The following is a 23,114-nucleotide window of genomic DNA, read 5'->3' as shown; positions in this document are numbered from 1 at the left end:
ATATTTTAGGCTTCGTAGCCCATACAGTCTCTGCTGTAATCACTCAATCCTGCCATTCTAGCCACCATAGACAATCTATAAATGACTGAGTGCTACTGTATTCCAGTAACACTTTATTTATGGACACGGAAATTTGACATAACTCTCACATATGATGAAATATTATTCTTTTGATTTTTTTAAACCATTCGAAAATGTACAAAACAATCTGAGCTCACAGGCTATATAAAAACAGATGGCGGGCCTGATTTGGCCCAGGAGACCATAGTTTGCTGACCTCTGGCTTGGACCAATGATAACCCATCAACCGGATCTGGGCAAAAATCTATGACAAAGTTGGTGTTCTCATAGTTGAACTATTAGAGAAATGACTACTGGATAGGGAACTAACAATGCAGCAATAAAGGGTAGCTTTAATTTTCTATATGAAATAGGATGTATATAAAGTACTTACTGTATGATGAGGACATATTTTAGTTCCTTTCACTTTCCTCCATTTTCATTTAAAATTCTTTCTTATTCATAAAGGCCTTTTCTCTGCTCCATGAAAACAGCTGTTATCCAGACTCTGATTTTTAAAGAATTAATATCAGGAAATTTTTTTTGGTGGGGGGGGGGCGGGTATCTATCTTTCAGTCAACAAGGGATTGATTACTTCCTGTTGCTGCACTTTAACGGAAAGCTAAAGAGCCCTAAAATTTATGAACTAGAAACTCTATTTAAGTTTCATAAATGTTTCACAGTTTTCTTCCTGGCTTCCAGTGGTGAGGGAAATACAAATGGAAACCTAGCATAGAGAAAGATATCCTGCGTTCTGCTTTTGCCCAACCTCATTATACATTCTCCACTTATAAGAGAGAAGAAAAAAGAAAAGATTTGTAACAAGCAAAAAATAGGCTCCCTCTTTATATATTTAATTACAAAGGCAATTTCCTTTATAGCCTACTTACAGGAATACCTCTTCACATGTTGCCAAAAGTATCACAACTTGTTTATTCAAAGGTTATGTGTGAATGAGAGCTTTTTGATATTAATCAAGTAATTTGCTAGCATTGCTGGGAAAAGGAAAAAGCTTTATCCTGAAAAATGAAACAGCCCATTAATCATGTTCACTCTATTGAAGACAATTATGGAGAGACAGAGGGCAAACAGACCCTTCAGATAAGAAATTCCTAAACTGATGAAACTTTTAATAGGGTTTGGCAGAGAGTTCTGCATAGAAAGTGATGAAGTAAACTAACTTTAATCAACTTACAAATTCGATATATCATGTATTTATGGATTCAAAAGTTACCGCTTGATATTAACCGAAAAAACCCCAATGAATATGCCAAATTCAAGAGCAAAATTCTTGCATATGGACTTTTTTGTTGGTGTTCATTTATTATCTCCAGTTAAAGTTAAAAGGTGAAACAGAATATGACTGTCCTTAAACATCTGTCTCATTTTTTTGATTCCCTCAGCATAACACTCTTTGTAGGTTTGAGACTGGGTCTCCATCCATCAAAATTAAATTCTGCAGTAGGAGGCGTTTAAAACTAGTTGAATAACTGTAGCTGAATAGATAAGGTTGCAAGATAAGGGATATGAAAAATAACTCTGTTCTGAGGCAATATGGTACATTAGGAGGGGTCCTTTTCTGGCATGATGAATTGCAACATTCCATTAGTCAAACACCAACAAAGAGTTAAGTTTTATAAGCCAGGCATTATCTGAATTAGTTAATAACATTAAAGCGAATTGAGAGAAAAGAGAAAAAGTTTCCAAAATATTGTCAATTATTTCCTCAATTCGTTTGCAAACTTCATTGTTACTAAAATTAAAAATTTTTTTAAATGGTATGATGTTAGCCATCAGGGAAATGCAAATAAATACCACAATGAGATATCACTTCCCACCCAGTAGGATGTTATAATGAAAAAACAAGAACATATCAAGCATTGATGAGGACATGGAGACGTTAGACTCTCATATATTGCTGATGGGAGTGTAAAGTGGGGCAGCCACTGTGGAAGACAGTTTGGCAGTTGCTCAAAAAACTAAATGTACCAATCCAAAAATGGGCAGAAGACCTAAATAGACATTTCTCCAAAGAAGATATACAGATTGCCAACAGATACATGAAAGAATGCTCAACATCATTAATCATTAGAGAAATGCAAATCAAAACTACAATGAGATATCATCTTACACCGGTCAGAATGGCCATCATCAAAAAATCTACAAACAATAAATGCTGGAGAGGGTGTGGAGAAAAGGGAACACTCTTGCACTGTTGGTGGGAATGTAAATTGATACAGCCACTATGGAGAACAGTATGGAGGTTCCTTAAAAAACTAAAAATAGAACTACCATACAACCCAGCAATCCCACTACTGGGCATATACCTTGAGAAAACCATAATTCAAAAAGAGTCATGTACCAAAATGTTCATTGCAGCTCTATTTACAATAGCCAGGACATGGAAGCAACCTAAGTGTCCATCATCGGATGAATGGATAAAGAGGATGTGGCACATATATACAATGGAATATTATTCAGCCATAAAAAGAAATGAAATGGAGGTATTTGTAATGAGGTGGATGGAGTTAGAGTCTGTCATACAGAGTGAAGTAAGTCAGAAAGAGAAAAACAAATACAGTGTGCTAACACATATATATGGAATCTAAGGGAAAAAAAAAAAAAGGTCATGAAGAACCTAGTGGCAAGACGGGAATAAAGACACAGACCTACTAGAGAATGGACTTGAGGATATGGGGAGGGGGAAGGGTAAGCTGTGACAAAGTGAGAGAGTGGCATGGACATATACACTACCAAATGTAAAATAGATAGCTAGTGGGAAGCAGCCGCATAGCACAGGGAGATCAGCTCGATGCTTTGTGACCACCTAGAGGGGTGGTGGGAGGGAGGGAGATGCAAGAGGGAAGAGATATGGGAACATATGTATATGTATAACTGATTCACTTTGTTACAAAGCAGAAACTAACACACCATTGTAAAGCAATTATACTCCAATAAAGATGTTTAAAAAAAAAAAAAACAACTAAATGTAGAATGGTCCTATGACCCTACAGTTTTACTCCTATGTATCTATCCAAAAGAATTGAAAACACGTGTTCACATGAAAGCTTGTACATAAATGTTCGTAGCAGCACTAATCATAATATCCAAAAAGTGGAAACAACTCAGTTTTTTAAAAATGGTGTGATAGAACCTAGTTCTAAAGAAATTTTCAAATATTTAAAAAATTCTAGGTAAACCATCATCTTTGAACATTCCGAGTACACTTTTAAAAAAATTTTATTTATTTACTTATTTGTTATACAGCAGGTTCTTATTAGTTATCTATTTTATACATATTAGTGTATATATGTCAGTCCCAATCTCCCAATTCATCACACCACCACCAACCCCTTCTCCCATTTCGAGTACACTTTTATAAGACCATGTAGTGGAGAAAAAAATATATTAACAGCAGATGTCAGAGTCACCTGGTAAGGGAGGAACTGACTTTGATTAGAGCAGGAGTTTTGAACTCAAATGCCTCTAGAGGCTGAGCAGAAGCCGGGGGGTGGGGTGGGGGAGGGGTGGGGTGGGGTGGGGTGTGGACCGTGACCCACCTACGAGTAAAGTCCTATCTGAATGGAACAGCCCACAGAGATGTGGTCCCAGTTGCCAGATATTTTGTATTTCAAGGAAAACCAGAAACCCAAATTTGTTTTTATTTTTGTTTTTTTTTAAACTCTAGATTCCTAAATATTTGTTCACACTTTAAAAAACATGTGTGGAGGCTAAATTCAGCCTATAGGCTGCCAGTTTTCAAACTCTGTTTTACGAAAAACACCTGGATAATCAGCTTTCCTTATAGGAGGACAGGTCTGGAGGCCTTTGCATAAGCAGGTAACGGGAGTTTTGAGATTAGGATGAGCACAGGAGAGAGGACCCCCTGAGAGGGGAGTGAAACCCGAGGAGAGACGTAACCAGTGAGAAATCCCACTTGCCGGGAGAGGCTAGAGAAATACAGAAAACAAGGATGTTCGTTCATATTCAATTTTAAGTTATTTGATTAAAACCACTGTGCCACCAAAACCTTTAAAGCTGGCTACATACACAAATGCAAATGGTTTTAGTGGAAATCAGAAAAGAGTCTGCTCTGAATGGCAGAGCAGTAAGAAGAAAAAGCCAAGAGAGAAGAGTGGAAGCCGAGGCTCAGAGCCTCAGGATGTGAGAGGCAGGTATTCACAAGAACTAGGGAACTGCACCAAACATCCCATAGAAGATGGGGAGGCCAAACATCGGCTGAGCTCAGCTGACACCTGAATTGCAGGAGAAAGCTGCAATTGGTACACTTTAATTAGAAGCAATTCATGCCAACCCCCCACTACTGACAAGTAAAGAAAGAGAAAAAAGTGACTGGAAAAAAGCTAAATTATTTTTGTGACCCATGTATTCTCATTGTACAATTGAATGATCCTCTCCTCCTCTTTCTACCCTCTCACCATGTAGGGATGCAGGTGGAATTGGTCTCTAGTTTTCAGTGAAAGTCTTTCAGACGGAAACACTCCTCAATCACATCTGATCCTCAGAGACTAAGGGAATAATGGTGTATTGATTGCGTCCATACCCATCAATGCCTGCCCAGGATTTAGACTAAAGTCATAAAATTAGGAGAAAGACCTGCTTTTGTACTGAACGTGATCTTGAATGAGTCGTATGGCCATTCTAAGCTTCTGAATCCTCATCTGGAGTTTGGATTTGAGGGTAATTATGATTCTCTTGTCTACTTTGTTAAATTGTTTTCAAGAGCTAAGTATAAAAATGATATGAAGCCTTTTGAAAACTGCAAAACGCTCTGCATGCAAAAAAGATAATTACAACAGGAACACAAACTTGAGAGTGAAAAAATGAAATAATTAACTCTCTTCATTCAGATTTATATCTATGGGAAGGACCCCACTGCCCTGCAATTCCAAGGAGCAAGTTGAATGCCATGTATGGCATATAACATCACCCAGGGAGCTAAAGCCAATGGAGAAAGGTGATATAATTGGGGTGCTCCAGTGGTCACCTCATTTTCAGCAGTGCTTAGAATTACTGAGTGTGTTGCTTCCTGTATTAGAGAATTCGTATTGCTTAATCATTTGGTTAATGTCTCCAAGATGAAATACGTTTAAAACTAAGATATTTAAAGGTCATTTTGGCAATTTCTCTTATCCTGAAAATGGAGAGCAACAAATCTACATTTGCCATGTCTTCTCATGATCTGAGTGGTATTTCTTTTCCAGAATGAGGACAGGAAAGTGCCCTAGATAAAGGAGTGATTCAGCTTGGTTGTTGACAGGCACAGAGGAGAGTGTGAAGAGATATGCCAAGGTGTTTACAACAGTAGCTTAAGAAGTGCCTGCCCTCATCTCCTTTGGACGCTTGCTTGTCTGGATTTAAATCGCTCACTGAAGGACAAAAGCTTTGATCTCACTGTATTTCCTCTGCTAATCAAAACATTTCAAAGTATGTCTCAATCCTCATGACTTCCTCTCCTGGAGGATCAAATGAACAGACACTTACGTTTGAACTCAAGTTTAGTTGTAGACTTTCCAGCCAAATAGTGAGTGAGTTAGAGTGAGACTGTGTGTGTGTGTGTGTACATGGACGTGTGTGCAAGCACGTGTGTGTGTATAACAGAGAGAAGGTGGACAAGTTTGGTGAAAGGGAATCACACAGATTAGTCAATGATCATAAAAACTTGTAGCAAATGTATTTACTGTTGTTACACTGCAACAGGGAAATGGCATGTTATTCATATTTTACAATTATTCTCTGGCCTATAAAAAGCTTTCATCTAGCTAGTGCACTCCAAATAGAAGAGCCTCAAGTAAAATAAAGGATAAAACGCTAGCCAGGGGCTTCCCTGGTGGTGCAGTGGTTAAGAATCCTCCTGCCAATGCAGGGGACACGGGTTCGAGCCCTGGTCTGGGAAGATCCCACATGCCGTGGAGCAACTAAGCCCGTGCGCCACAACTACTGAGCCTGCGAGCCACAATTACGGAGCCCGAGTGCCACAACTACTGAAGCCCGCACGCCTAGAGCCCGTGCTCTGCAACAAGCCACCCAATGAGAAGCCCGTGCACCACAACGAAGAGTAGCCCCTGCTCGCCACAACTAGAGAAAAGCCAGCGTGCAGCAAGAAAGACCCAACACAGCCAAAAATAAAAATAAATAAAATAAATAAATTAAAAAAAAAAAAACCCTAGTCAATTTCATCATGAAGGATCACATCCAATTTGGTTATGTCTACTGAAATCTTGCACATTGTGCCTGTTGAAATCGCTAATGAACTTTGGATCACTGATCCATCATGGCCAGGTCAGAAGAAATAACCAAGCAGTGTCATCAGATGACAGGAATGGATCTTTAGAAATGGTTTCATCGACCCTAATGCTTCTCTGTACCACTTTTACTTAGACCAGCTGTGTTTTGTTAGGCATGGTTCATAAATTTATCCTAAAATGAAGAGTTCATGTCTTAAATCAGGGACCCACACTGAGTTTAGTGATTAGGAGTTTCAGTTAGTAATATCTTCCATGTATGCAATCCATAAAGAATCCATGAGCAAATCTTTGCTGGTGAGCTTTGTGTCTACCCTCTCCTCCAAAGAAGAGATGTTTCACAAACTCTAGATGGCTGGCATTGAGCCATGTAGGATGTAACCTGTAGCTAGGACTAGACACTTTACCTGCTATGTTTGATCCCTGTGAATGTGTAAGCTAAGCTATGTCATTTGACTGCTATAAACTAAAGCTTCTTCATTTCAAAGTGCAGAGGTCAAACCTAATATTCTCTCCTGCTAGTGAGCAGGAGAGAATATTAGAATTTTTAAAAAAATTTGTTTTATTTGTTTATTTATTTTTGCCTGCGTTGGGTCTTTGTTGCTGCGTGCAGGCTTTCTCTAGTTGTGGCAAGCGGGGGCTACTCTTCATTGCAGTGGGTGGGCTTCTCATTGCGGTGGCTTCTCTTGTTGCGGAGCATGGGCTCTAGGTGCGTGGGCTTCAGTAGCTGTGGCATGAGGGCTCAGTAGTTGTGGCTCACGAGCTCTAGAGCACAGGCTCGGTAGTTGTGGCGCGTGGGCTTAGTTGCTCTGTGGCATGTGGGTTCAGGTTGCTGTTATGATTTCCATGAATATCACTTTGTGGCCACTTGAGAAATAGTAGCAAACTAACTTATCTTTAGCATCATTCACAGAGCAAAATTTTGGAATGAATACAAGTCCAAGCAAAAATTAGTTCTATAAACAGAAGTGACAAAAAATTAACTGATAAAGTTCCTTGACTCACATTATAGAGAGATATGCTTTGCCAGTATAATCACATTTTATTAATATCATCAGTAGGGAATTGGGAGAATAGACCCAATAGGATATAATAAAACAATATTGATGTACCCTTCTATATCATTTAATGCAAAATTATTCAATTGAAATCTAATAGAATACTACGTAGTAACAGCTAAATACTTGGTGGTATAGGACAGATTTCTAAAAAGATACTTTAAAATATCATAATTCCAGTGAAATTTCCCAAACAGCCATCATCACAAAGTATAGGCAAAGGAACATTTACAGAATAATAGTCTATTGCAAAGGAAACATAAAATATCCAGACATTAAGCATAACAATATTTTAAAAATAACACAAAAAGAACTAAAAATGAAAACATATTGAGATTATTAATTGGCTTTATGTAATTTAATAAATTTATGTCGGCAGAATTAAAAAGCTAATTATCGCCAGAGTCAATATGGCCATTACTTGCTAAATGAGATTAGAAAAGGGCCTATATTAAAATCAAAGGTAGGGACTTCCCTGGTGGCACAGTGGTTAAGAATCTGCCTGCCAATGCAGGGGACAGGGGTTCGATTCCTAGTCTGGGAAGATCCCACATGCTGTGGAGCAACTAAGCCCGTGCGCCACAACTACTGAGCCTGCGCTCTAGAGCCCGTGCGCCACAACTACTGAAGCCCGTGTGCGTAGAGCCTGTGCTCTGCAACAAGAGAAACCACTGCAATGAGAAGCACGTGCACCACAACGAAGAGTAACCCCCGCTGTCCACAACTAGAGAAAGCCTGCACGCTGCAACGAAGACCCAACGCAGCCAAAAATAAATAAATAAAATAAATTAATTAATTAAAAAAAAATCAAAGGTAATCACTTGTTTCTATTCCTCACACACAAACTCACCCCTCTCCTCCCACACCAATTCTGATTCTCTGGTAACAAATGATCTTTTACACAATACTAGAGGAGTGTCCAGCTGAAAAAACAAAAGGCATTTTAATTCTTTTATGACATTTTTAGTATTTTTGGAAAGAAATTACTTTGCTTGATTTCTCTCTCAATATGTTTTTTAAACTTTCATTATAGTCTCTAGCTGCTCAATGATGTTGCCAAGAGAAAGTTCTCAGAGGAGTTATTTTGAGTCTTCTGGGATGGAAAAGAAAGATACATGATAGAAAATTATTAGAAAAAGTGCTTCTAGGAGTCTTGAGCTATTACTGAAATATAGAACTCTATTCTCTCCATCTGACTTGAGAATGGCTGATAGCTTTGTCTTGAATGAGGGATATTCCTGTCAAATCCAAAGGAGGTAGGAGAGAGAGGTAGGTACATGTGGCTAATGTATAATCAATAATAATCATTAATTTGTAGTAGTTATAATAAGGGTTGCTGATATCAACAGATTTTCTGTGTTCAGAAAAGATGACATAGTTTCATTTTATTGGTGAACTATAGAAAAGTGTTAATATCCCAAGCAGGGCCAAATTCCCTACTTCAAACACCGTTCTGGTAAAAATGGCCATATTTAGAAGACCCCGATTCTCTAGTTCTGATCCTGGAGGAAAGCACAACTCTATTCTGCTGAGAGACATGGGTACAGCACATTCAGGAGTCAGTTATAAGGAAAGCTTGAGTTGTTGTTGAGTAGAACATAAAATACAATAGACAAGGTAAAAACTGACAGAGAATTCGATTATCCTGTTAAAACTTTTATATAATAACAAAATTATATATTGCCTAATTCCTTGATTATAGGATAAAATTTAGCTATAAGGATTTTATTTTATGCCAAACACCGTGTGGATGTGTGAGGTTATGTTCCAGCTTTACAGTTAAGGAAACCAGGGCTCAGAGGTATGAAATAACCTGTCCATGTCCCAAAGCTAGCAAGCAGCAAGCCTGTCCCCATGCTGCCCTATGCTCACATGTCCTGTGTCATGAGAGCACTCAGGCAGTGAACCTGAGTCCGGAGGTGGTTTCCCCGCCCCCTTTGGTATTTCTCTAGCTATTCCATCTTCCACAAATCACATTCTCTGCCTCTCTTACTACAGATTGATCATGAAGATGAAAGGAGGTTGCTATGGTCTGGATATTTACATTCCACCAAAACTCATATGTTGAATACGTAACGCCCATAGGTGATGGTATTAGGAGGTGATTAGGTCATGAGGGCAGAGCCCTCATGAATGGAACTAATGCCCTTATAAAAGAGGCTCCAGAGAACTCTCACCCCTTCCATCATGTGAGGGGGCACAGGAAATCTGCTACCCGGAAGAGGGCCCTCACCCGACTATGCTGGCACCCTAATCTTAGACTTCCAGCCTTCAGAACTGTAAGAAACAAATTTCTGTTATTTATAAACTACCCAGCTTGTGGTGTTTTGTTATAGCTGTCCAAACAGACTAAGACAGGTAAGGCATGAAAAACATCTGAACAATTTAGACTGTGAGAGCCAAACAAGACTTCAGTGAGCATGTAACTAAAGCCATTTACTTTCCACCTGAGGAGTATAAGGCCCCCAAGGTAAGTGATTTAACCAAGTTCCCAAAACTAGTTAGTGGCAGTTATACAACAGGCTACAGAAATGTTAGATATTAAGTCGTCTTAGTATATGAAATAATTGCATAATTGATTCTATTCTAAAATCAGGGTAGAGTTTTAACTTGGATTGAGGCACTACGCTCTGAAACCAGTGAAGGCAGGGGCCATGTCTTTCTTTTTTCACATTGTTTTTCTAGTCTGGCACACTGTGGAGTAGAAAAACATAAAATTGACCATAAATGAAAATTACATCTACTATTTGCTCATGATCAACATGATATTTTTGAAAATCACTTTCTAAAAAGTTGAGATTTGGGGATGCAATGACTTTTCATTTGATGTTTTCACACATGAAAGTGATGACAGTTTTCACATAGTATACATTTCCAGTACAAAGAAAGGAAATGCATCTAAGGCTTGGTTATTCTCTTACAAGGGAAAAACTGGGTTTCTGTGGATAATTTAAGAATTGCAATCATTCCAATTCATTTCTATGTACCTTTGGAATATGATTTTTCACTTAATTTAAATATTATTTCCAATACCATAGAATTTGCTTCCTACTATTTAACACTCAACTCAGTTTAATGAAGGGGTATTGCTAGAAAACTTGGCTTAAGCATTGGAACTGCCACAAGCTGAAATGGCAATGCAACCAGGGTAACTCTGTTATACTTAGTTTTGTAGTAGAGAAAGGTGCGTACCAGGATTTTAACCTTCTTCCTGTGTGATTTTGGGTGGTCTTCCTGCAGAATGCAATCAGAGAAGACTTTGAATTGGCTTTCATTCCCTCTGCCACTTCACCACATATTGACCTCTTGTTGTTATTCCATAGAGATTTGAGATGTATTTTGCCCCCTGGGGTACTGCAGGAATTTGAAGCTTCTTGTTCACTTGAAATTTCTGTGAAGTTTTTCTCCTAAATTTTCCAAAACATTCCCCCAACTTCTTACAACTGCTCTCTGATGTTATTGTGTTAGTTCATTGTCTACTTCCAAAGAGTGGAGTGAAGAGCTTTTGTTTAGCAAGTAAATCGTGGATCAAATGAGAAAGTTCCAAATATGTGAGACAACTTGATGAGGTCATTAAAAAAAACCTAAAGGAATCTACAAAGTTAATATCTAAAATGGTGTTTGGGAAAAGTTTCTGGAGATTTCCAGCTTTCTCATCGGTCTGTTAAAATCCAAGACAGTATAAGTGTTGTTGCTGTAGATGATTTTAAAAAGGCTTATAGGGCTTCCCTGGTGGCGCAGTGGTTGAGAATCTGCCTGCCAATGCAGGGAACACGGGTTCGAGCCCTGGTCTGGGAAGATCCCACATGCCGCGGAGCAACTGGGCCCATGAGCCACAATTACTGAGCCTGCGCGTCTGGAGCCTGTGCTCCGCAACAAGAGAGGCCGCGATAGTGAGAGGCCCGCGCACCGCGATGAAGAGTGGCCCCCGCTTGCCACAACTAGAAAGTCCTCGCACAGAAACGAAGACCCAACACAGCCATAAATAAATAAATTGAAAAAAAAAAAGGCTTATAAACGTATTTGTTATCAATGCTTTATTGTTGAAAACAAAATCGAAATTCTCTGGCACATAAAACAATTATTTCTACAAAAGGAAAGCCTACAAATCTTGATAATTTATACAAATAACAGTTTCTCAAAAAATAAAATTTTAATTTAGTAAACTTGTGCTCTATATTTTTAGCACTGTCTGCAATAATCCACCATAAATCCCTGAGCGGAGACATTTTTTGACCATGTTCTATAGACCCCCTTAACCCTCCCCCCAAGGTGGTCAGTTACTAAGCCCAGCCCTGTAGTGAAAGGTGTCAGGGACATTTAGTTGTTAATGATCCATGCATTTTATGACACAGGCCCAATTATTAATGCTACTTGGGAATTGGGTCAACATGAAGTACCTCTGCTGTGCCATCAGCGAACCTACCAAGAACCAAGTGTGTGAAAAGAAGAACAATAACAATAAAAAGACACAAAATGTTAAGACGAGGAAGTCATCATAGGTCAATAACTATTTAAATAAATAAAAATGTTAGACACTGAATTCACCTCTATATCCTTATATTAAATTCCTTTTTTCCTTTATTAATTTTTTTTTTTTTTGCAATTGCCAATGCACTAGAAGATGAAAAATATACTTCAACTCATGCTTTTGGTTTGACCACGTGTTTGTTGTTGTTAAACATTAAATATCATTCTGAAAACACAGTGATTTAATTATAATTTAACTTTTGGCCCTTCAATGAAATGTTTACCAAATAATATACATATTAGGAGGGCCTTCTTTTAATGCCATCAACAAATCTCTCTCACTATGTTGCCCTTCTCACCAAAACACTAATGCCATAGGAACACTACTTTAATTATTTATCCCACCTTATTCAGATATGCAGCAAAACATATAAAATACGAAGAAAACATAATATGATCTATTTGCATGTCCAGCTTCCCTTAAATGGGGACGCTGACCATATATACACGGAATGTGAAAGGACAAGAAAAAAAGCTAATTTTAAGTTGCAAAGAACTGGTTTAATGAATCAAATTTTGTTATTTCGCTATGGTAGAATAATAAATAAATAAATATGTTGGGTATTGTATAGCTACTTTCTCTAGGAAGAAGTTGAGAGTGGATTGTTGTTTTTACAAAGTTAATTTTTAGTAGCAAAGTTTGACTGCAAGTCAAAAAATGTTCAGTAAATGTTTCTCTCTACTTCCCTTATAGTCTTTTACTTGTGAAATTATCACTGAAGTGGTTACTAATAGGTAATGAAATAAAATGCCAAATTTGCTAGTGAAAAATAGTTTTCAACTGTGAAAAGCACTTGGCAGGAGACCTAGAAACACGTGGGCTAATGCTATAGTCTACTGCAGCTTAAAATAAGTCATTTTTTATGTCTTTTGGGAAGAACAAAGTATGATTAAAAATAATTCCTCAACAACTTATCAGCACTGCTGTTTAGGTACCTATTAGAAAGTGATTAGCATTTCATACCAACTCTTTCCAAAATATAAAATCGTTGGCAACCATCATTGTACACCCTCGCGCAGACTTGATTTTTAACCCAGCAACATCTGGAAGGCACAAAGCATCTTCCCTTTTGTCTAATAGCTGCTGGTTAGTTATTGGAACTAGACCATTTGTTAAGCTTCCTTTTGATTTACTGCCTTAGCATGAGCGTTAACCAGGAAAAGCCATTTTAAAAGGCAATTTCAAAAGCCTAAGAATTAATACAATGAATCCTCCTAGGCAGTTTTGGGAAAACGTCGGTGACGTCAAAGTAAAAAATGCCTGCCTGGAACGCATAAGGCCTCCCCAGTCCCTCCTACAACACCAGTGAGAAACATGGTTTGCTCTGTTCTGTATACCCTTTTCAGAACATGAAAAGCAAAGGATGCCCAAATGACGGTGACATCTAAATCATAAAACGTTATGTGCACTAGTAAGGAAACAAATGTAGACTCTGACAGATCCTGACACAGTATTAAAAAAAAAAAAAAGTTTTCTAAGTTTTAGACATTGATAAGCAGGCTGTCCCAAAGAGGGAAGACAGCAGCGTCAGGACAACCGGCCAGCTCACCAGGATTCACACGACACTTGAATCACTGCGTGTGAACACTTGACCGTAATAGTTTACCGTGGCTGAACAGAAATTCTGACTTCCTCTCACAGTGTTTAAGGAACAGTATAATTTCTAAATTAGCTTTCAAAATTGAACAAAATTTGAAACTCAGACTCCCCTCCCCCCTTTAAGAATGCCAAAAGATCCTGTTTTAAGTGCTCTGGTTTACAGTTCTATGGGTAACAATTACATCCTGCAGGAGGTTTCCAATGTTTCTCTTTTTGGTGTTAACGGCTGTGCCCACAGCAAAGTGGATACTTCCAGAAGTGGCAGTGACCTGAGTGACCTCTGCCCCCGGGTCTTGAAGTCCAAACTAGCTCTTGTCATAGCACTGCTGGGAATTTCTGTTCGTTAATGAAGCCGGCTTTCAAATATGGAGGAGGATGAGGTACGGCCCTCCTGTGTCAAGTCTTGGACGTCTTCAAGCCTTGCTTTTCCATGATGTTCCAGAGCTTGCGGAGATTGGACTGCGTGATGATGTCATCCGGCTTGAGCTGCAGCGCCCGCAGGTAGTTGGCCTCGGCCTTCTGGAGTCGTCCATTGAGGTGCAGGATGGCTCCCAAGTTCATCAGAGCAGCCGGATACTGGAACCAGAGAGAGGAAGGAAAACGATTAAGAGGCCATGGCAAGCTTTCCTTCATGGAAGACAAAAATCTTCATCCATTTATGCAAATGATCCCCTTATGTCTGGAGGCATTTTATGGAAGCAATGTAGCAATTTATACAGATAAAACAGGAAGGGAAAAAAAGGTTTTCAAACAGCTGCTGTGTACTTTGTGCTTTAAAGAGGGCAGGCAGTTAGGGAAATAGCTTTTTCTTTAATGAGAAAGTATAGGTTACCTATGGAGAGCTAGTAATCTAGTCCAATGTACTTTCTTGAGAAAAAAGTTAAACGGGATACAATTTTAGATGGAAAGAATTGAACTTTTTTTCAATTCAATGCCAAGAAATAAAAAATTAAGTGGGAAAAGTTGACAAATCTATGTCTACCCATTCTTTGCTTTCTCTCCTTAGCAATATTCTAGGCCATTTCTGCAAACATATATAAATAAGTAAAATATATTGTAAAATTTTACTTATGTTTTCAGGGTGAAAACTCTGAAAAAAATTCAAATGCAATCACTAAAAATGCTTTCCAAATTTAACTCATGTAGTTTAACGAGATAAAGTTCTAATTTTTAAGTCAAACAGCTTTTAAACTTCTAATGGTCGATGTTTACAATCAATATAGCAATACAGTATGTAGCACTAGTTTAATACAAGGGTTTCCATCCCCAAATTCTCAAACATTAGTTAACAACAACAAGGCCTTCCCAAAGGAAAAAACACTTTGCTTGTTATCTACGAATAAGGGCTGCTCCGTTCTTGTCTTGTCCCTGGAACTTTCTGGCTAACAAAGGGCAGCTGATACCTTGGCAGTTACATAAATGTATATTTCAAACATCAGATAAAACTAAAATTGTTTATGCTAAGATTATGTTTTCATTTTACAGATGGTGTCAACTATTAATTGTCTTGGCAACTATGATATAGCCTAAAATAATTCACAATTATTTTTACGGTTTAGTGTTTTCACAATGCAAGCATTTTTTTCAGCTGAATTCATATGACTCCACTCTTTACTGTAAATACAATTATTTCTGAATCAAAAACAATGTTGGGGGGAGGGTTGAATAGCTCAGAGTAAATCAGCTGGGAAAAGATGATCAGATTTGGATTTGAAGAGATCAGGATTTGAGTTCTTGCTCAACCACCGGCTGTGACCTTGGTGAGGTCCCCTAACATATCTGTGTCCCAATTCTTTCATTTATGAAATACTGAATAAACATCAACTTTTTTGCATGTTGTTAGAAAGATAAAATGAGAAAATAAATGTAGCATAGTATTGATACATGCACATAATAAACACTCTACAAATGTCAAGTTCACTTTTTCTTGTCTCATTTTGCTTGAGGTCTAGCACATGCATGTTTATGATTTTTATGTTGTTATACGTACTTTATAATTTTTATTTCAATGGCTGCATAACATGGCTCTTTGGATGTATACCAAGGTTGTCTTAAGTCTTCAACTGCTGGGTATTATTTTCCGACTCTTCTGTATCCTTTTTTCTTTTCCAAAAATAATGTTGCAAATATAAGCTATTCCTGACCTTCGAAAACCTTTTGGTCAGGATGACTCCATACTTATCAAGAAAAATACAGATGGTCAACTTCTAATTTTAAACACCAATCCAAATAAACATAGCTCTAAATTACATGAGCAGTGACTAGCTCCACATTGGAAACCTAAAATAACACCACCTACTCTGTCTTCCTAAAAGAACTTTGTTATCATACCACCCATTGTTAATACTGAGTTTCTTGATGCTGGGACACATTTCTGAATTATGTCCACTCCCAGAGCTTAGCATGACTGTCAATAAACAGCTACTAAATTGAAGGCGAAGTGTGTTCACAGCCGGACTTACTGGAGATGCTAAGTAGATAAAATGTTCAGACTTCCTGCTATCCTGAGTGGGAAGAGAGGAAATGGGGAGGGAGAACCACGGCTGGAGACCATTCCCTACTAACCAGAAATAGAAAAGGCCCAGTGATGGGGCTGAGAGAATCCAGATGGCTCTGTGGGGTAGTGGTTATTTCTTGAACCACTTTATTATCAGAGTCTGTACCTAACTATAATTGCAACTCAAGGGGATTATTAAAAACACTCAGAGGTTACAGAATCACACTGCCTAGGTTCCAATGCCATTTCTGCTCCAGTGACATGTGCACTTAGGAAGCACTGAGACCACAGCTTCTTCTGAAAACGGGATGAGAACAGTACTTGCTTCACAGGGTTGTTGATGAGATTACATGAGGATGCAAAATTACTGTCTTTTCCCTCTTCTTTTCTGTCTCCTCATCATCTCAAACACACAAAGTAGGATCTTCTTGTCAATATACCTGAATGACCACTGAGTCCAGATGCTGAGGATTTGTGAACTGGCTCTGCCTATACTAGGTTTGTAGCCTTTCTTAGGTTAAACCTGGAAAAGACAGCTGTGAAACCAGGTGGTGACTTGTACATACCAAGCCACATAAATAGGCTTTACTACTGTTACTAAATTGCAGCCTGGGGTCCATCTGTCCTTAGACTACTTTGAAGTCACCTTTCTGCTATCAAGTGATTAAAAAAAGTTAATATTATTCAAAGAAAACACAATTAGGAAGTTATATCTGTTATCAAAATGAGTTCGGAATGCTAATTATAATGGTGTTTGGAATGATTCTAGTTTTGCATTATCCATGTTAGTGTTACTCATTAAACAAAAATAATCAAAAATTGACATTATGAAGTTAATGTGGGATAACCGATCTCCTGAAAGCTCACATATACTCATTAACTGTGTCTCCTAAAGAGTCAAAATCCAAATAAACTAAAAATGTGCATATTTAAGAACATCATTCAATATTTTTAAGCAGCTATAGAGTTCTACATTCAGATGAAACATTTTGGTTTAGATATGTCTATTTTAATAGAGTAAAAAAAAGTTTTTAAAAAAAATTTTAAAAGCCTATGGACATACATTATGTAATGCTTAAAGCATCACTATAGCTTCTTATTTGAATAAATAGAAACTGATGAAATTTACATACTGGTATGCTCAAATGTGACATAAGAGTATCACTGCCTTAGGTAACTGCTTTGATAGTATCAACCATTATTCTGATAAAAAATTTCATGTGTTTGTTAAACATTTATGAATAAAACTAGATATAGAAGACTTTCTTCTTATATGGTTATTTTCTCTCTTCAAAGACAAGGGCTTCTTTATCTTTTAAGCCTGTCATGTCTCTCCTCCACAGCAATGACTAGGGTAGCTTAGTGGATGCCCACTGGACTGAATGCCTTCAGGTCTTCTAGCCTTGCTACAAAAATTGCAAGGAGTAGCATTGGCATCACCTGGGAGCTTGACAGAAATGCAGAATTTCAGTTGCCACCTACTGACCCAGAATCTGAATTTCAACAAGATCTCCCAATGCTTTGTATGCTTATTAAAATTGGAGAAGCATGGTTCTAGAGGTTATTTCCAGATTCTAGATTACGTCCTTTTAGGGTTTTTGAGATGAAGTTTCCTATAAGAAGATGAAGTTCCTACAGAACAAAAGCCTATCAGATCACACGTCTATCCTTCCATAAAGTAGAATTCTTCTCTTGGCCATGTAATTATTTAAGGTAATAAATGTTCAAATGAAACTTTATTAACAGAAGCCATAAATGACTAAATATTGTTAGACAGGAGGAGAGGGAATGAAAAGTCTTCTCATAACCAAAGAGGAGCATGTAAAGGTTTCTAAACAGATTTAAAGACTACCTCACTATATAACTGAAATGCAAGAAGTCCAGGTGACTGACTGGCTGTCTGTCTGATTACATAGTAGTGTCACTGCTCTCTGCCAGCTATGACTCATGGACTGGGGAGCAGAAACCCGACCACATCTGCTGATGTCTTCCCTCACACACATCCTCTTTTATTAAAGACAGCCGATGAAATTTTCAGCATGTTAACAAAGGCAGTCAAGCAGCTTGCAACCCAGTAACATGGGGCTTGTGGCTCCTCACAGCAAATGACACCACCTCCTACTTCACAGACTAGAAAGGAAAACCAGACCTTTCTCGTTTCCTTGAAGAGGACAGATGCTTTACATCAAAGGGTCTGACTAGCAGCCATAATGAGGCTATGAATGATGTCTTTTCCAAGTCTCTAGGGAATTATGCCTTTATTGTTACTTTACTGTGGTCTTTGGCTTACTTCTCTAACATTGGAGGAAATAAGCAAAATTAAAATTAATATATATGTAGATGTATGTTGGGGTGGGGTAGAGCAAAGGTAAGATTATGAAGGTCTTATTCTAATCTAATGCCCTTGATGCTCCCAAGGAACCCAGCTGATCACACAGCATTGGAACACAAAATCATCTTCCTAGCCTTTGCCTATTACATAGTCTTGGAAAGATATCTATGGAGGAGGAATAGTGAGACCATAAGGGGATTTAAGATTGGGAATCCATGTTTCTACTGGGAACAGGACTAAAATATAGAACTTTGAACAGAGGACATGGGTGAGGCCTAGGAAAAGGAAAAGAAGGACTTGGTTGAAATGTTCTGGAGTTGTAAACCCACACAGTAACTGGCCTCTCTGTATCCCATTAGTCCCTGAGACCACTTCCCTTTTCTGAAAATAAATCAACAGGCAAGAGAAGCTATGAAAAAGATGAAGACAGAGATAACAGACCAATAGTTCTAGTTTTATAAATATATCAATTTTCACTCAGTGTTGCTGAAATTATCCATATAGTTGTACATTTACTGTTGTAAGAACTAAATAACTTTTAAGAAAGAATGTCTAAAGTTAGCCTTACCCAGCTGTTATTCAGTTAATACACTACACATTTGGGGGATGTTTTCAAGATAACCACCTTTAACTTCCCTTCTGAATTTGCGAACTTAAATGAGTTTGCACAGTCTGAAGTTTTTAATGGATTCTCACTCTTTTTCAAATAGTTACCCAATAACTTAATGAAGGCTGCCTACTGCCATTCAACTGGATTCAGCTGAAATTGCTTACCCAATTTAATTTACTGGAGCAGTAACTGTACCATGATGCTTAAAAATGAATGGTATAAACTTTAAAGAAACATATTCATGAAAAAGAGTATTTATGCATACATTTAAGGCATTTCTTTATATTTACTGTGCCTTGTACATGGCAAATATTTAATAAATAATTACCGAATTAAAGTTTTGAAGATTATCAGGTTTATGGAAAAAAAGTGTGACATGGACTGAGACAAAATTAGATACCTTATTCCCTTCGGTTCCAATAGCACTCCTTCTCCTTGGTCCCACTGGCATGCGCAGTGGGCTGATACCAAGCTAGAAACCTCAATATGTTACCCTTGATTCCTGGGGAATGAATACATTCCCCCACGTGCACACATATACATTCATCCAATTGTTTAGTCTTGGCAACTTCACCCTCAAATCTCCCTTAAATCTGTCTTTCAGTTATAATTATGCTCCTTTCTCCCAACTTGGTTTAAGCCGTGATCAACTTCTGAGATTGTTTAAATAAAATTATTTTGACAGAAAAGAATAATAAATGAATGGGTAGCTGAAAAGACTGATGGGTGACAGGTTAAATGAATGAACACACAAGTAAAGCCATATGCAGGGTTTTTCTTTATTGTAAATATTTTAGTCATACAAGAATTTCAGAGAATACAATAAAAACTGTGTACCTGCCTAACAAATAAAACTTTATAAAGACAATTGAAGCCCCCAAATATCTTTCAGTGAAACAACCCCCCTTCCTTCCAAGAAAGCCACTATCCTGAAGTTGGTATTTATCATTCCCATGTATGTTTCACACTTTTATTTTTTGTGTACCCATAGCAAATGTATGATCTTATACATTTATAAGTTTTAATTTTATACATATGTCATTATCCATCATGGGATGCCATCCTGACAAGCACTCACTTGGAACTTGAAATTTCTGCTCATCTTTTTGTTTTTCAGATTTATCCTTGTTGATATATGTAAGGTTTTGTTGTTTCACATAAATTCTGTTGAATGACTACCCATTTTCTGAAGGATGGGCTTACAGACTATTTATAAGAGGCTGCCACTATAATTCAAAAAGCTACACGCCCTCCTATGTTCATAACAGCACTATTCATAATAGCCAAGACATGGAAACAACCTAAATGTCCATTGACAGATGAATGGATAAAAAAGATGTGGAACATATAAACAATGGAATGCTACTCAGCCATAAAAAGGAATGAGATAATGCCATTTGCAGCAACATGGATGCAACTAGAGATTATTATACTAGGTGAAGTGAGCCAGAAAGAGAAAGACAAATACCATATGATATCACTTATATGTGGAGTCTAAAATATGACACAGATGAACCTACCTACGAAACAGAAACAGACTCACAGACATAAAGAACAGACTTGTGGTTGCTAAGGGGAAGGAGGATGGGGGAGGAATGAATTGGGAGGTTGGGGTTAGCAGATGCAAACTATTAGATATAGAATGGATAAGCAACAAGGTCCTACCGTCTAGCACAGGGAACTATATTCAATATCCTGTGATAAACCATAAAGGAAAAATAATATAAAAAAGAATGTGTGTGTGTGTATATATATATGTATAACTGAATCACTTTGCTGTACAGCAGAAATTAACACAACATTGTAAATCAACTACACTTCAATTTAAAAAAAACCTCTCATCTTAAAAAAAAGGAGGTTGCCATCAATATTCTTTTTTTTTTTAATTTATTTATTTTTGGCTGTGTTGGGTCTTCCTTTCTGTACGAGGGCTTTCTCTAGTTGCGGCATGCGGGGGCCACTCCTCATCGCGGTGCGCGGGCCTCTCACTATCGCGGCCTCTCTTGTTGCGGAGCACAGGCTCCAGATGCGCAGGCTCAGCAATTGTGGCTCACGGGCCCAGTTGCTCCGCGGCATGTGGGATCTTCCCAGACCAGGGCTCGAACCCGTGTCGCCTGCATTAGCAGGCAGATTCTCAACCACTGCGCCACCAGGGAAGCCCTGCCATCAATATTCTTGTGAATATCTCCACATGTACTTATGGGAGAGTTTCTAAGAGTGGAGTTGCTAGACATGTGGGATCTTCAACTTTGCCAGACATTACCAAATTGCTCTTCTGTGTGGTTGTAGCAAAATGCATTAGCATCAACATGTAACAGGGGTCTCTCTGTTTCCTATCCTTAATACCACTTAGTGTTGTCTGGCTTTTTAAGTTTTGCAAATTGACAGTTGGAAAACAGTATCTTATTCTGTGCTTAGTTTTTTTTCCTGATTACTAGAGAGGTTAATAATATTTTCAGAAGCTTACTAGCTTTTTACATTTCCTCTTCAGTGATCCACCTTTTTTTTTTTTTTTTTTAATTTATTTATTTTTGGCTGTGTTGGGTCTTCGTTGCTGCACGCGGGCCTTCTCTGGTTGCGATGAGCGGGGGCTACTCTTTGTTGCAGGGCACTGGTTTCTCAGTGCGGTGGCTTCTGTTGTTGTGGAGCACAGGCTCTAGGCATGCGGGCTTCAGTAGTTGTGGCTCACGGGCTCAGCAGTTGTGGGTCGCGGGCTCTAGAGCGCAGGCTCAGTAGTTGTGGCGCACAGTCTTAGGTGCTCCGTGGCATGTGGGATCTTCCCGGACCAGGGCTCGAACCCGTGTCCCCTGCATTGGCAGGCAGATTTTAACCACTGCGCCACCAGGGAAGCCCGATCCACCTGTTCTTTAACATTTGGACAGAATACATTCTGTAGGGATTGTCAACTACATGGTGATATTTGAAAGGTGCACTTTCCATGCGGTGAGAGGATAACAGAAGTCTGGGCAGCGAGAGGGACATCAGGAGCCACCAAAATGTGTCCCAGTGATTATAGGGAGCCTGGACCACTGTATGTGGGAGAAGGATGGCTTTCTGCTGGTGCTCCTCGCATGCAGGACAGACTTTTCTTTATGGCCTGCTTCTCCGTCTCTATTCAGATTCCTTGCTTTCTGGCTTCTTAGTTCCTTTTCCCAGGGGCAACAAGCAAATTTAAGATGAACAGTATGTTTCATATTCTTCCTCTCTTTACTACCCTCCATTTCTACTGGCACTGCCTGGGATAGCATTTAGGGATGGGATGAGATGCTATCAGCCTCCTATTCTCCCCACTTTCAATTTCTTCCTTACTCCAATACCTTCCACCTGACCATCTGTCTTTCTTAAGCACAATGGGGTTTTAGAGGGTCAACCTGTGCCGACAGAAAAGGATCCACTCTTCATTCCAGTACTAAGAAACCCTTTACAACTTGGCACCCCAAATAAGCCCTCCATATACATTCTTCATGAGCCACGTGAAACTTTTCTTTCTGCCATGTGCTATTTTGAGCATACATTTCTTATCAAACTACTAATCTGACAAAGCTCTTCTTCCACTCTCTTTTTTACAAACTTCTGTTCATTTCAAAAACGAACTGAACAATCTCTTATTCATAGCTTACCTCTATGTTGCCATAGTACTGTCTACATACATTAATTGCAACACTTACCACAATGAATTATATCTACTTGTTGTGTCTGCCTTCTATGCTGGAAGGTAAGATAGTGAATTTACTTTGTTTTTATAGTGCTAGTGCCAGGCTCTGGCATGTGAAAGAAACTCTCAGTGAATGCTTTCTGAAAGAAGGAAAATTTGTATGGTTTAGCAAAAAGAGGTGACCTAGGAGAGGTAAATTCTAGTCCAATCTTAGTGTAATTTAACAAACATTTATTAAGCACTTACTATATGTCAAGGTTGCTGCCAGATACGCTATATAAGTGGTGAAAAAGAACAATATATTTTTTTGGTCTGTATGTGTCTTGAGCTAACTTTAATTGCACACTTGGCATTTATCACAAAGTATCAGGAGGTGTACATTCTATTATATATCATTTATGCTCCTGAAATTTGTGAGGTAGGCAAAACTGATATCCATGCCCTGTTTTAAGAACTATAGGGGATTGTACAGAAGGCTTCACCGCCCTCAAGGAGTTTATAGTCCA

The 23,114-nt window shown here is 38.4% G+C and overlaps 1 protein-coding gene across 10 annotated transcripts in view; it reads right to left on the bottom strand.

The window, feature by feature from the left end:
- The window catches only part of TMTC2 (transmembrane O-mannosyltransferase targeting cadherins 2), a 1,049,079-nt gene that overhangs the window by 505,159 nt on the left and 520,806 nt on the right, over positions 1-23,114 (bottom strand). For 5 of the 10 annotated variants that reach the window (XM_059936614.1, XM_059936611.1, XM_059936610.1 and 2 more), the window contains exon 13: positions 11,419-14,090. The exons of the other annotated variants lie outside the window; for them this stretch is intronic. In XM_059936614.1, the coding sequence (XP_059792597.1) occupies positions 13,911-14,090 (180 nt within the window). In that variant the 3' untranslated portion in view covers positions 11,419-13,910. Of the gene's footprint in view, positions 1-11,418; positions 14,091-23,114 lie in introns of those variants that run through there. 10 annotated transcript variants of the gene reach the window in all.

Source organism: Balaenoptera ricei, chromosome 10 (assembly GCF_028023285.1).
Source record: "Balaenoptera ricei isolate mBalRic1 chromosome 10, mBalRic1.hap2, whole genome shotgun sequence".
In the NCBI taxonomy this organism is placed as follows: Eukaryota; Metazoa; Chordata; class Mammalia; order Artiodactyla; family Balaenopteridae; genus Balaenoptera; species Balaenoptera ricei.
The sequence above is the reverse complement of the archived record's forward strand: the minus strand, read 5'-3'. Positions and strand labels throughout refer to the sequence as shown.